Here is a 15,856-nt window from a genome sequence, read left to right on the forward strand (position 1 = left end):
GAATTGGATCCATGAAAATTATCAAAGTGCTATGACTGTATCAAATCAAGACAGACTTCAAAAACTTGTGAACAAAGAGCTATCAGGAAGGACCTTTGAACAATGGTAGTTTGTAGCCAGCAAGGAACGATAAGGACTTCGGTCAAAGTGCGCTGACCGAGGCCCATGGAGACTGTGCAGGACGTAAACTAGCAGTTAGGAAGTCCAGATCGGAAAACAGAGGCCGTTTCTGATGCGTGATTAGCGCATTGTTGGGAAAAACCCCTCGAGAAGGAAAATCCCTGAGCGCTCAGTCGCATGGGAAGCTGGGAAACCGCTAAAGCAAAAGGCGGGTCCCGCGCTCCAAAACTGGCAGAATATTGGAGGCACTTTGGGCAGTAAGTGGATTTGGTAAAGAACGAGTGATTCCATACATTGCACGACATGTGTCCGGAAAATGAGAGAGAAAACCACCTCTCATCATGAGCTAACGGTTGAGAAAGTCAACCACGTGATAAGAGCGAACATCGTAGGATCTGGGGGCTCCAGATCTAACGAAGGAGATTGTGCCCGATGAGAAACCGGATCTAGAGGGAGAGTTAAGCTGTGGCATATAAAATTATGAAGTGCGATTCAACCGCTGAGTTGGCGGATGAATCATTTCCCAACGTAACCGAAACACCAAACCATTTGAGGAAGAGCTGGCGCAGTTCATGAGAGGACAAGTGGCCACTTCCCTGTGAGACATTACACAGTGACGATGACGCAGAGACAGGGAATTCCAAGCGAAAAACAGCAGGCAATCCAAAGAGGCAGAAGAGGAAGTGAACAGTCAGAGGACGTCTTGGCTTTAAGCCGTGAACAGACAGAGAACAAAAAGGTGAGCGAGCACTGTAAGAAAGAAAGATACAATGAGACAGTGAGATAGAGAGACAGAACAGAGAATAAGCAAGAAGCAGAAAACAAAGAGGCGAGCTAACCTGCAGAGTAAGGTAGCATCAAGCAGATAGAACCAGGCTTGAGAGGTTCAAGCAATCCCTAAGAGGATATCTGTCGGGAACTGAGTACCAAATTGGACTCACCCAATTCAAGACCAGTTGAGGTTGAGACTTCGTAAGGAAGAGTCTATGCACTCTAGTGGCTTGGGGAATCCAAGAACCACCCTACTAAGCATTATCTATTTCAAGAGACTCAAATTGAGCTCCGCATTGTAAAAACTCTACTTTAAAGACACAATAAGAAAAGGCCACCACTGAAAGCTGGACCGGAGACGTAGCCCTAGAGGATAGGGTGAACTCCTTATTAATTTGTTGTGTTCTTGCATTTGCTTATTGTGTTTCTCTTATTGTTTTCCATTTTCTAGTGTCTGTGTATTTTGCAATATGATCGATCCATTGCCTAAGATAACATAGACACACACCAACACATGAGTCTATAATACCTTCATTCATTAATTAATTAACTGATATCACTCACGAGTGACTTTCAGATCACCCACCTCAACCCACCAACAATGATTCCACCTCACGGTCGAACATCACAAAACCATCATCAGATTGGTCTCTATCCAATCCTTCCAGGGCTTCCAGAGCGTTTGTTTCAACCAAGACTTCCAGGAACTAATAACTCAACCCACAATTGTCGTCGGGCTTCTAGAGTGTTCTTCCAACCATGGCTTCCAGGACTAGTATGTTGGGTCCATATAATACTAGTGATTACCCCATTACTATTGTAGTTATACCCCTTATTAATATTGTTGTGCCCCTATCGCCCCCATATTGTTATTACTGTGCCCCATAGAATCCCTTTATTGTTATTTTTGTGGCTTTATATTATTATTGTTAGGTCGGCTGGATTAGATTGTGACTCCTTAGACTCCTATATATAGAAAGGAGGTTTTTTCATTTGAATAATCGAAGAATTGTTCATTTATGTAATGTAAAGGAGGTTGCTCCCTCGAAGAGGCTAAATTCTAAGGCGTTGATCTATCTTTTCTATCTTTTCTTGAGCTGGTTTCATAACATTTGGTATCAGAGCTTTGGATTCGAGGGTTTCGCTTCTCAAAACAGGTCATCGTGGCATTTTCGCTATAAATTTTTTTCTGTGATGTTTCAGAAGTCGAAAAAAAAACCCATTTGAGAAGAAATCGCGCTGAACCTTGGACCTAAATTTCAGATCTTTTTACGCAATCTTTACGGAGATATGATCTGAGGAATTGGTCTTTTTGCAGAGTCCTGAATTACATTCAAAACAGGTGACCTGGGGAAAATCGTCATAAATTTCTCGCTGGGGATCGGATTGAAATTTTGTATGAATGTATAGAAATAGGATGGGCTGTAGTTTCTTTTATGCACGTTTCAGATCCAAAGGTTGAAACAGTGACTCGTGGCACGTCGTACAAGTTCGATCTACTGAACTAGTCTATAAGCAAGTCATTGTGGGAGATTTCACATAACTCTTCATTGGAGAATCCAATTTGGGTCAGACTTGTGGCATTGGAAAGAGGACACAGGGGGCTACTACAACTTACAAATTTAGAACTATATGATTGGAAAATACAGAGACACATCAGAGGCAATATCGAGCTCCAACAAAGTGAAAAAAGGTGTGTAGATTTTCTTAAATTTTTGCTTAAGCTTGGTTTGAAAATTTATTTTGAAGGAATTCAAAGGGCATAGTAGAGCATTATTATCAGTAACTGATGCCCTGGGGAAAGAAAATGCAAACACCTAGTAAGGAACCTGAAAGCTCTAGCATGACTCATGAAGAAGAAGAAGAAATGCAACATGATATATCAAAATTACAAGACCAAGTGCAACAATTGTCCCTTGCACAAAAAGAAATAGAATATAAGATGGATGGTTTAAAGAAAGATGTAGAAGATAAGATGGATGGTTTAAAGAAAGGTGTAGAAGCTAAAATGGACTGTTTAAAGAAAGGCGTAGAAGCTAAGATGACTAACGTGGAAGCTAAGATGGATAATTTGAAGATAGATTTGAAGACAGACATGGACAAATTGAAGATAAATATGAATAAGTTGCTACAAGAAATGGTCCCTAAGGGTGAAAGGGTACTAAAGGAAACTCATGATGAGAACAAAATAAATGTTAATCATGATTCCATAGACACTAATGTTGGATTGAAGACTCACCATATTCCAAAAATCGATATGAGGAAGTTTGATGGCAAGGATCCTGCCACACGGATATTACAGATGGAGCAATTCTTCAATCTCAATAATGTGCAAAACACACAAAAGGTACGTATGGCAACTTTATATTTGGAACCAAATCAGTTTGTATGGTATCAATGGCTTTGCTCTTGTAAACCATTTATCACTTGGGCAATTTTTACGGAAGAATTGATAGCACATTATGAGGATACAAAAAGCAACATTTTTTTTAGCCAATTGATAAGTCTCAAACAAAAGGGTTCAATAATGGAGCACATTGAGGAGTTCCAAAAATTGAACATAAGGGTAAAAGATATTCCAGAGGATCATAGGATTGATGTGTTCATAGGGTCTTTAAAGGATAATATCCAACATGATGTTCGCCTTTGGGAACCTGATTCATTAGAGAAGGCATTCAGGTTAGCAAGACAAATGGAAAGCAAAATTATGGCAACCAGGAAGCATACCACTCACAACTATAAAGACGGAAGTGTTGTTGCCCCTAGTCTTCCACAACCTATAAGGTTGACACCACAACAATTGGAAGAAAAAAGAGCAAAAAGGCTTTGTTACAGTTGTGATAGCAAATACACTAAAGGTCATAAGTGTGTTGAGAAGAAATTATTCTACATAGATTGTGAAGAGGAAGAAGAAAAGGAGCAAGAAAGGTCAAAAGAAGAGGATATACTCCAGGAACAAAGCCTAGATGAAGAAAAAATAAATCCGACCATATCTTTTAATGCATTGGCGGGAATTACCACTCCTCAAACCATCAAGATAGAAGGACAAATCAAGAAGAGAAAGGTAATAGTGTTGATTGATTCAGGAAGCACCCACAATTTTATTCATTGTAAGGTAGCAAAAGAATTGAATTGCTTCCTATATCCAGCACCAGAGTGTCAAGTGATGATTGCAAATGGAGGAACAATAAATTGCTCTGGAAAGTGCCATAATATCAAGCTATCCATGGGAGAATATGTATTGACTAGCCCAATGCTTTCCATTCCAATGGGAGGTGCTGATGTTGTACTAGGAGTCCAATGGCTACAATCCCTGGGTACAATAGCTTTTAATTTTCAAGAACTTTTCATCAAGTTTTCTACGGAAGGAAAGGAAGTTGAATTAAGGGGTATTGCAGGGAAACCAGGAAAGATAATAAGCTCTAATAGTATGACAAAGCTTCTAAAAAAGGAGAAAAGAGGTGTAATTGCACAATTATGCTCGCTAGATGTGTCCACATCGGAGTCATCTATTTCTCCAGATCTCCAAAAAGTCCTGGACAATCATTCCAAGGTATTTGAGACTCCCAAAGGTCTCCCACCTATGCGTAATCATGATCATGTTATTCATCTGATTCCAGGAAGTGTTCCTCCAAACATCAGGCCGTACAGATATCCCTATGTCCAAAAGAGTGAAATTGAACGTATGGTTGCAGAAATGCTAGAGGCTAGTATAATTCAACCGAGTCAAAGATATTTCTCTGCTCCAGTAGTATTGGTGCACAAGAAGGATGGATCATGGTGCATGTGTCTGGATTATAGGGAGCTCAACAAGCTCACTATTAAAGATAAGTTCCCCATTCCTGTCATTGATGAATTACTGGATGAATTGCATGGATCAATTTACTTCACCAAGTTGGATCTTCGTTTAGGATATCATCAAATCAGAATGAAGACTGAAGACATTCCAAAAACATCATTTAGAACTCATGAGGGTCATTATGAATTTTTGGTCATGCCTTTTGGCCTTACCAATGCACCTTCAACATTTCAAGGTTTGATGAATTCAATTTTCAAACCATTCCTTAGAAACTTTGTGTTAGTATTTTTTGATGATATACTAATCTACAACAAGTCTTGGAAGGATCATGTTGAACATGTTGACAAGGTGCTACAACTATTGAAGGAGAAACAATTATATGCAAAAAGATCCAAATGTTTCTTTGGAGTCCAGGAGGTGGAATATCTGGGTCATATTGTATCTCATGAAGGAGTTAAGGTAGACCCTAGCAAAATTAAAGCCATTAAGGAATGGAAAATCCCCACATCCATAAAGCATCTGCGAGGATTTCTCGGGTTGACAGGGTATTATCGCAAGTTTGTTAAGAATTATGGGAGAATAGCAGCACCTCTAACAACATTATTAAAGAAAGATGCATTTTCATGGACTCCGGAAGCAACAAAGGCCTTTGAACATCTTAAAGAGGCAATGTGCCAAGCACCGGTCTTAGCTACACCGGACTTCACAAAAACCTTTATTGTGGAATGTGATGCTTTAGGAAATGGAATTGGTGTTGTTCTAATGCAAGATGAAAGACCCATTGCTTTTGAAAGTCGTACAATCAAGGGAAAGTTTTTAAGAAAAGCTATTTATGAGAAGGAAATGTTGGCAATACTCCATGCACTTAAGAAATGGCGACCCTACCTAATGGGTAGACACTTCAAGGTAAAAATGGATCATGATAGCCTTAAATACTTTCTACAACAAATATTATCCTCTGAAGAGCAACAAAAGTGGGTCACAAAGATGTTGGGTTATGACTTTGAAATCATCTACAAAAAATGGAAGCAAAATATGGTGGCAGATGCACTCTCAAGAAAGGATGAGGATGTGGAAGCATTGTTGTGCGCCATTTCTATTATCCAACCAAATTTGATAAACGAAGCAAGGGAGGAATGGAAGAATGACAAAGAAGTGTGGGCACTTATTCGAAAGTTACAACAAGATTCCAATACGTCTGGTACATTTAGTTGGAAAAATGATTCGTTATGGTACAAAGATCGCTTATACCTCTGTAAGAATTCCCAGCTAAAACAAAAGATTCTTATGGAATTGCACACTTCTCCCTTAGGAGGGCACTCAGGATTTTTAAAAACTTACCACAGGGTTAAGAAGGAATTTTTTTGGGATGGCCTTAAATCAGATATTCAAAAGTTTGTGGCTGAATGTTTGGTTTGCCAACAAAATAAAGTTGAAACAATTAAGACATCGGGTCTATTACAACCTTTATCCATTCCAAGCCAACGTTGCGAGGAGGTTTCAATGGATTTTATCACAGGTTTACCCAAGTCGGAGGGAAAGAGTGTCATCATGGTGGTAGTTGACAGACTTACCAAGTATGCACACTTTTGTGCATTATCACATCCATTTAAAGCTAGTACAGTTTCTACTGCATTTATGGAAACAATTCAAAAGCTACATGGAAACCCAAAGATTATTGTAAGTGACAGAGATCCCATTTTCACTGGAAATTTTTGGACAGAATTATTTTCTTGTCTTGGTACTCAGTTAGCTCATAGCTCATCTTATCATCCTCAATCTGATGGGCAAACTGAGATAGTAAACAAATGTTTGGAAGGATATCTTCGTTGCTTTGTATCTGATAAACAGACACAATGGGTCAAATGGTTGCCTCTGGCTGAATGGTGGTATAACACTTCCTTCCATGCAACAACAAGTCCTCCAACTCTTAAAGGATAACCTCGTGTTGGCACAGAATAGAATGAAACAACAGGCAGATCAACATCGTAGTGAAAGAAGTTTTGATGTAGGTGATTGGGTATTCCTACGGCTACAACCATATAAGCAAATGTCCCTCAAGCAAGCTAAGAAGGATAATAAATTATCACCAAAGTATTATGGTTCGTACAAGGTGTTGCAAAAGATTGGTACTATGGCATACAAATTGGAGCTTCCTGCAGCTTCTCGATTGCACCCAGTTTTCCATGTTTCATGTTTAAAGAAGGTTATAGGCGACAAGCTCCCAGTTCAAACAATATTGCCAAAACTTGACGAGGAAGGAAAATTTATATTGGAACCGGAAGCAATCACAGAAACAAGAACTCGACAGCTATGAAATCGTTCAATTTCAGAGTATCTTATCAAGTGGAAGAACTTATCTGCTGAAGATTCCACATGGGAGGATGAGAATTTTATGCAGAAGTATCCAGAACTACTCAAGCGTTGAGGAAAACACGCTTTTGAAGGAGAGGGGCATGTTGGGTCCCTATAATACTAGTTATTACCCCATTAGTATTGTAGTTATACCCCTTATTAATATTGTTGTGCCCCTATTGCCCCCATATTGTTATTATTGTGCCCCATAGAATCCCTTTATTGTTATTTTTGTGGCTTTATATTATTATTTTTAGGTCGGCTGGATTATATTGTGACTCCTTAGACTCCTATATATAGAAAGGAGGTTTTTTCATTTGAATCATCCAAGAATTGTTCATTTATGTAATGTAAATGAGGTTGCCCCCTCGAAGAGGCTGAATTCTAAGGCGTTGATCTATATTTTCTATCTTTCTTGAGCTGGTTTCATAACATAGTAACTCAACCCACCAAGGGCTTCCAGAGTGTTTTTCCAACCAAGGCTTCCAAGACTATTAACTCAACCCAAGTTGTTACAGGGCTTCCATAGCATTTGTCCAACGAGGGCTTCCAGGAACTAATAACTCAACCCAAGCTAAGGAAACATGAGAACCAATCAAAACAAACAAGGAAAATAAGTCCACAATCTCCATGGCTATCCAAGAAATGGAAAGGTTAGGCAATCCATTGTCAATCCAGGGAATCCTTCATGCAAGTGACATATCATGACCAAAATCCACATGCATATGCCATGCACGTCAAAACTAGTGAGAAAAACATACATGCAACTAAGTACCTGAAAGAGAAATTTGTTGTTGTTGTTGATCCTGATGTCCTCTTGCATTTCCTGCTCTTCATTTGCCTTCTTTCTCCAAAAATCCAAGTATGTCACACCCTCCAAGAGTGCTCCAAGAAAACTCTAAGTATGCAAGAGTATGAGAGAGAGAGAGAATAAAGAGAGAGATCCAACATTGAACTGACAAAAGGTTACCAATTGATCCTTAGAAGCCCTTTTATGAATGAGGTCCCTATTTTCTTCATTTTCCATTTTCATTTTCCTCCTCACATGCAACCTGTGACCTTTCACCTCCCTTTTCCCCTAATTTCCATTATTTTCATAAATAAATGTGCCAAAAATTCCATTTTGTCTTTCCAAATATTTAGCCATTGCCTTTGCCAATTTCCTTAGTCATTAATAGCCAAATTAACACCCACATTAGGATATATTACCCAAGATTTAGCGTGGAATAACTGTCCCATCAATCGTGGTTATTATTCTGTCTTTATTAACTTTTATTGCATGGAATTTTTCACGAGGGTTGTTACACACCATCAGGTGGCTTCACTAAGGATGAGATCTCTACATCATCCAACAGTGTTGCCTTCCCTACAACATCAATCCCTTCACAAATGAGGTACTATGTGATGTTGCTCCTCTTGAAGTTTGTTATGTATTATTAGGCCAACCATACTTGTGGAAGTGCCATGTTGTGTATGAGTCTAGGTCTCAGATTGTTATTATTACTTTAGGAAATAAGTTATACAGGATACGGGAGGTAGCACTGCCTACCACCATATCTTTGATCTCTGCGGAGAAATGCATAAGATCGTTTACTAGACTAGGAAATTAGTCTTCCTTATGATTCGCCCTCATGGAAAGAAGAAGAATATTGTGACCTCCTCCATGGCCTCTAAACAGGGATCCTCCGCACGACAACAGTAGATATACAAGTTCATGGAGGAGTACAGGGGCACTTCAACTCACCTGCAGGGGTATCCCTACACTATCAAGTCAAGCACTCAATCGATCTGACCCCAGGCACGCCACTACCTAATGGACGAATCTATTGATACTATGTTCTGGAAAACGATGAGATCAGAAGGTAGATTCAAGAGTTGTTACAAAAAGTGAACATCAAGCCAAGTTCATCACCCTGTGGAAGCCTGATTGTGTTGGTACAAAAGAAGGATGAAACCTGGAGGATTTTTATTTACTATCAGGCACTGAATAATATCATTGTTTGGAATAGGTATCCAATCCTACATATTGATGACCTTCTAGACCAGCTCAAGGGTGCTAAATATTTCAGTAAGATTGACTTGAAGTCTGGTTATCACTAGGTACTAATTGAACCCTCTAATATGTGGAAGACTGCCTTCAAATGAAAGGAGGGAATTTTTCAAATCGTTGGTCATGCCTTTTGGGTTGACAAATTCTCCCGCAACCTTCATGTGGATGATGAACAATATCTTGTGGCCCTTCACCAACTCGTTCATGGTAGTGTACCTAGATGACATCCTGATGTTCGACCAGAGTTGGAAAGATCACATACATCATATCTGACAGGCCCTCCAAACCCTGCGACAACACAAATTGTGTGCAAATTTTGAGAAATGCACTTTTGGTATGAACTAGGTTCAATATATAGGGTACATCATTGATGAGAGGGGTGTGCATGTGGACCCAACAAAGATACAAGTTATTCGGGATTATCCAATGCCAACCACTCTAACAGAGCTTTGCATTTATCTAGGTCTTGCCAATTTCTATCGCAGATTAGTGTTGGGATTCTTTCATATCACTCGGCCTTTGAGTCAAGTCACTAAGGGCGGAGTGAAAGAAAAGTTCTTTTGGTCTGAATCTAAACAGAATGCATTTGTTGATTTGAATCATCGTTTGATCTGCTTTGAACCAGTGCTCACATTACCAGACCTATAACAACCATTTGAAATTGAGACATGCACCTTTGATTATGCTATTGGTACATTTCTTACCCACCAGGGGCATCCAGTAGCATATCACAGTGAGACACTTTCAGATCTTTTCTGAAAGTATCCCACTTATGACAAGAGATATATTCCATTGTGTAGGTCTGGCAACAATGGAAGCATTACATCCTAGGGAAGGAAACGGTCATCCACACAGACCACCAACCCCTGCAGATCATAGAGACACAAGGAAAGTTGTAGAATGATCACCATCAGAAATGGTCTGCATATCTGGAACACTTCCATTTGAACATCAACTACAAGAAGGGCAGCACCAATAATTTTGTAAATTGTCTCAGCCGACTATCGGTTATGGCGATGACCAATGTGCTTGAATCTTGTGAATAGAGACTTTGAGGTGGCCGCATCTTTACAAGAGTGATCCAAAATTCAACAACACATTCCAAATGCTCTTGGAAGGCAATAAAGTTCCATATTTTCACCTCTAGGGTGCATTGTTATGCCACCTGGGACACCTTTATGTTCCTTCAAGCAAGCGTTCCAAGATGATTTGGCAGGCACACTACAATATGGTTGTTAGACATTTTGGAGTAGAGAAAATAATGGCAATTTTGCAGAAGTATTTTTATTGGGTGAACCTTTGACAGGATGTTGGGAAGTACATCAGATCTTGCACTACCTGCGCCAATTCCAAACCGAAAATGAAGAAGAAAGACCTATATACTCCTTTACTTACTCCTAGTCGGCCTTGGGAATCCATCTCCATGGATTAGATTTCGGGCCTTCCTTATACTAAGCATGGAAATTATTGTGATTTCGTGGTCGTCGAGAGGTTCTCTAAGATGGCCATTCTGGTGGCCTACAAGAAAAGTATCACAACAGAAGCCATTGCTAAGCTCTTCTTTGAACAAGTGTTGGTACACTTTGGGATCCTACAGTCTATTATCTCAGATTGGGACGGTAGGTTCCTGAGTACATTTTGATCAAGTCGATGCCGGATACCAATCTCACTAAGTCCATGACCTTCCACCCCCAAAACTAATGACCAAACAAAGGTCGTCAATAGGATGATCATGCATATTCTACGCATGTACAACTCGAAGCATCCACGCACATGGGATGAAAGCCTCCCCTATGTCCAATACAGCTACAACAAAGCTCTCCATAGCTCAGCTGGCCACAACCCCTTTAAGGTGGGGTTGGGATTCCAGCCACTATGTCCCATTGATGTGACCATACCATTTGCAGTTACTTAGGCAAGTTTGGCTCATGTCCAGTTCGAAGCTGACAGGGCTAGCAGCTTCATTGAGCGTATTCAGCATATCCACAAGTAGGTCCATGACATATTGGATAGAGCCAATGCTAATTATAAGTAGTGTCATGATCAGCATCGAGTGTCACACAACTTCTAGGTGGGCAACAAAGTTTGGTTACATTTGCAGAAGGTTCACCTCATTGGACCCCACCGCAAGCTTCATCTGCTCTAATATGGGTCATACACCATCACTAAGGTTGTAGGGGATAATTCCGTGGAGCCCATAATTCCACCATTCTTTGGCCTACACCTAGTATTCAATGTGGACCAGCTGCGACCATACTTTCCCCCATTGTTGGACACATCTAACATTGCTAAGTAGCTGACACCAACAGAGTTCAACCCAAGATGCATAGAAAAAGAAACAACTAACAGGATCATGGACATACAGATCGAGAACAATCGCCAACAGAGGATCCAACTATATCGAGTTGTGAAAGCATGCCAACTTCTTCATCAGGGAAAGTGGTTCACTAAGGACCACGTTCAATAGAAATTTCCTCACCTCATGGAGGCTTTGCACATAATGAGGACCATTGCTTCCTAAGGGGGGAGGACTGATACAGGTGGATATTGGTGGCCACCTACCTATTCCACCTAGACCCCCAGTCAATTTCATCGGTTTCCTTCATTATAGAACCATTTACTATTTTTAGCAATTTTTCAAGTCTTGAACTTCCTGAGCTATTTTGACCCCCTAAACAACATTTTTTTAAGGTCTGCAGAAAAAAATCTTGTAGTCCTCGGAGATATATTTCCAATGAGGTATCATATTCGCCAAACGAAGATCATATGACCAAGTTATGAGCCCGAGAAGTTGGTTTCCCAACTAACCCCAACAAGGCCCATAAACTCTTGGTGTTCCATCTCCTGAGGTTAGGGTTTGGTTGTCTAGGGTTTCCCTTTGTTGTTCAATAATAAAAATTCCCTTGATGCTCATTGTAAAAAAGTTCAAAGGCATGTGGTGACCACATCTCTTCTCAGGGATAAGCTACCATCACCCAAGATAATTTATTTACATTTTGTATGTAAGCATATTTTAGTTCTTTGACATTAATGGAATGAAGTGTTATTTATGTTTCATCTCTATGTTTATGTTTCTATACATATTCTCTTGTGTTCCTGTATAAATCTGGATCACATCTGTCAACATATGCGACCATTCATGATTTGAATGGAAAATGGCATCAACCCATGGTATTCATCCACCCATGTTATTCATCCACCCATGGAATTTACCCATGGTATTGTAAGTGGCATCCACCCATGTTATTTATCCACCCACGGTATTGTAAGTGACACCCACTCATGGTATTCATTCACCCATGATATTTTCCCATGGTATTGTGACATCCACCCATGGTATTCATTCCCCCATGGAATTGACTCGTGGTATTGTAACTGAAAAATACTATAAGTAACAAGTCACATTTTGTAAAAGGATAGATTGTCCACCACAATGTAGCTTTTACAGTTATTCTTTGTTTTAATAAAAAAAATTCTTTGTGGTTTTGTTTATTGGGAATTCTCTTCTTTTTCTTCTTCCATTTCAATCTTATAAATCTTTCTCCCCTCAAGATCTGGATCAGTGGTATCAGAGCAGGTTGCAATTCCATGGGAATGAGGGTTTAATGCATACTTCAATTTCAATTTTTTGCAGAAATATTCAACAAACGTTAGGCACATGCTGCGACCTCCACAGAGCACTTTCTTGGGCCAAGCAGGAAGAATTTTTCTTTTTTCATTTTTTTGCAAGATATTTTTTGGGCGGAGAGTTTTTAGATCATATCTGACACATTTGGTGCAAAATTTACAAAAACAAATAATATATCTGGATTCCTTGTGAAAAAATACCAAAACTCAAAAAAAAATTCAGCCGAATCGGAGTTCGGATGAGGGAGATATCGTTGATTTAAAATCGCTATGTTGTAGATTTTTTTTTTTTCTGACAACAATTGGTTGACGATGACTCTCCTATCATTTTTTATAGTTTTTTTTTCATAATTTCAGAACAATGATTTTATATCTGAGCTTCTCTCAAAAATTCACCCAATTTAAAAAGAAATGGGTCGAAACGGAGTTTATATGTGGGAGATATCGCTAATTTAAAATCAGCTAATTTTTCATAACTTTTGTGACGACAGAGAAGTTGCAGTGCGAATCTGAGATTCTAGGGTGTCTAGATAAGGATTTCCAACACACGGGAAGATGAAAAATGGTCCCTTCTGTTTCCAAAAACAGGGTTTAATAAATATTCTGAGTTATATTGACCGAGTTATGTCCATTTTAATTCTGGAGCAGCATTCGGAGCGGGTTCCATTTGGAGACGTGCCCTCCCACCCCGCTTTAGTAGGCACCTGCTTCACATTCATCAGTTTCAACATATCAACATCCAACTTGGGTTCTTTGGAGACGTGCCCTCCCACCCCAGGCTATGTAGGCACCCGCTACTTCATCAACAAACCAACATCATGGTTATGGGTCAACTGCACAAAATCCTTGTCATCAAAGTCCATTTGCTAGGCCACACACTGTTAGTATCACAGTTGGTCACAAGCATTACAGGGTATCTCTACCCTCGGATCTTCGTTTTTCATGGGTCATCCACAAACCCACACATCATCGAAGTCCATTTGCTAGGCCGCACACTGTCAGTGTCACAGTTGGTCACAAGCATTACAGGGTATCTCTATCCTTGGATCTTCGTTCATCATAGTTATGGATTAACCACATAAAACCCTTCTCTTCAGTTGCTCTTTATATTCAACAAAGGCTTTGCAGGAGGGAACTTCACGTAATGGGGACCATTGCTTCTTAAGGAGGGGGGAATGATCTGAATGGAAAATGGCATCAACCCATGGTATTCATCCACCCATGGTATTGTAAGTGGTATCCACCCATGGTATTTTAAGTGACATCCACCCATGATATTCATTCACCCATGGTATTTCCCATGGTATTGTGACATCCACCCATGGTATTCATTCCCCCATGGAATTGACCCGTGGTATTGTAACTGAAAATTACTATAAATAACAAGTCGCATTGTGTATAAGGACAAATTGTCTACCACAATGTAGCTTTTACAGTTATTCTTCGTTTTAATAAAAAAAATATTTGTGGTTTTGTTTATTGGGCATTCTCCTTTTTTTTCTTCTGGCATTTCAAATTTTCAAATCTTGGGGGCCTCTCCCCCAAAATCCATTTCAATTTTTCAGATCTTGGGGGCCTCCCCCCAAGATCTGGATCAATTCATGGCTTCCCAAAACCAAACTGCCATATCCTGATGAAAAAACTAAGACATGTTCATTTTGCATATTCGAGAACAAAGAGTTCAAATTCTGATGTTGGGAAGGAATCTCCTTCAAGGCCGGAAGAGGAGAATAAACTATGTGTTCAGGCAGTCCAAGTGGCATTCCAGCAACCATAAACTCCAACTTAGGTGGCATATCTTGATAGTTTGGCTCGAAATCGGATGGGTCTGCCAAATAGTCTACCTCTTCTTGATGTAGGAGCATTCCATTTCTAAGTCAATTTATATTTTGTTGTAGGGGTTTCATTTACCAAGGGAGTTGGTTCCCTAATTGAGAGTAATTATTTATTTAATTGAATTTTCCTATGTTTTCATGAGAATTGTACATAAGTAATGGGATTGAGAATATTGTAACTACATCTCTCTTTTGGAAGATAGATCTCGTTAATATTTGTGAGAGTTAGAGAGAAATGAGGGAAGTTAGATTGTTGAAAAAATTATGGATCTAGGAATCCTAGAATAAGGTTTAGGCTAGGATTTTGTGGATCTGAACTGGAATATAGTTCAAAATTCCTATGTATAAATAGGTACCTAAAATAGGATTATGTGATGGTGAGAGAGAAGAGGATCGAGTGGATTGGGGAAGCCAAATTATGGCTTCAATGCAAAAAGAGTGATGTATTGTAAATTTGGCAAGAAGGGCCTATTGTAAATATGTTTGATTCTTTTAATTAATATAAGGAAGTGTGCTATGTCCAAGTGTCCTGAGTGGATATGTATGTGAGATGGAAGCAAGAGTTGCGTTAATAACCATTCCTTATGCTATCTTATGTCTAGAATACATACAATTTAACACATGCACATAATTTAGGTACATAATAGTGGTTATAGATTCGTTTGTAGATAAGGAAAGATATGCAACGAAAATATAACACATATATGAGAGTGATTGCAAGAGGGTCACATGAGAAGGTGTGACAAAGGTTAAGCAGAGAAAAGGAAGCTTAGGAGGATTAGTGCAAAGAATGCAGGGGAGCAAAGATCACAGAGGAGACTTAAATATTGAGATGAGTTGAGAAGGAAAAAAGGCAAGTAGAAAGGGATAAGCAAAGAGTCAAGAAGGTGCTAGGGCACAGAGCCACTACATACAAGCACCTTTGATAGCACAACACTTAGTTTTCTTTTTGTGATGAAAGTTTGTCACTTAACATCATCGAGATACTTCTTTTGACAACACTAGGAGAAAAAATGTGAAAAGCTAGCCCAGAGGCTTTATTTTAGAAGGAAAGAGCACAACTTCTTGACCACGTCGGGCCGAAGTTATTATCCCAGAAGAATAAGAGGGGAGTGCTTATGAAATAGGCAGGCTTACAGACTAAGCTCACGTGGCGCAGTGGATCTGCATGGAAGTTTCATAAACCAAAGACCTGTGAAATCATATTTGCGTCGCACTAGGCTTTTGAATTCGGGCCAAAGATATTAAGGGGAGAATCTGGATGGGTCCCACTCAGAGGCTTTACCCTGACAGATTTTG

The 15,856-nt window shown here is 39.5% G+C and overlaps 1 protein-coding gene across 1 annotated transcript in view; it reads left to right on the forward strand.

Moving 5' to 3' along the window:
* Window positions 1–739: 739 nt before the first annotated feature.
* LOC149258642 (uncharacterized) overlaps window positions 740–15,856 on the forward strand; it is a 37,372-nt gene continuing 22,255 nt past the window's right edge. The window contains exon 1 of the mRNA XM_089426760.1: window positions 740–859. Coding sequence (XP_089282886.1) covers window positions 740–859 — 120 coding nt within the window. The remainder of the gene's footprint in view (window positions 860–15,856) is intronic.

This window comes from Pinus tabuliformis, chromosome 6 (genome assembly GCF_031772625.1).
Source record: "Pinus tabuliformis cultivar Carrire ecotype Pingquan chromosome 6, CPIR1, whole genome shotgun sequence".
Lineage (NCBI taxonomy): Eukaryota > Viridiplantae > Streptophyta > Pinopsida > Pinales > Pinaceae > Pinus > Pinus tabuliformis.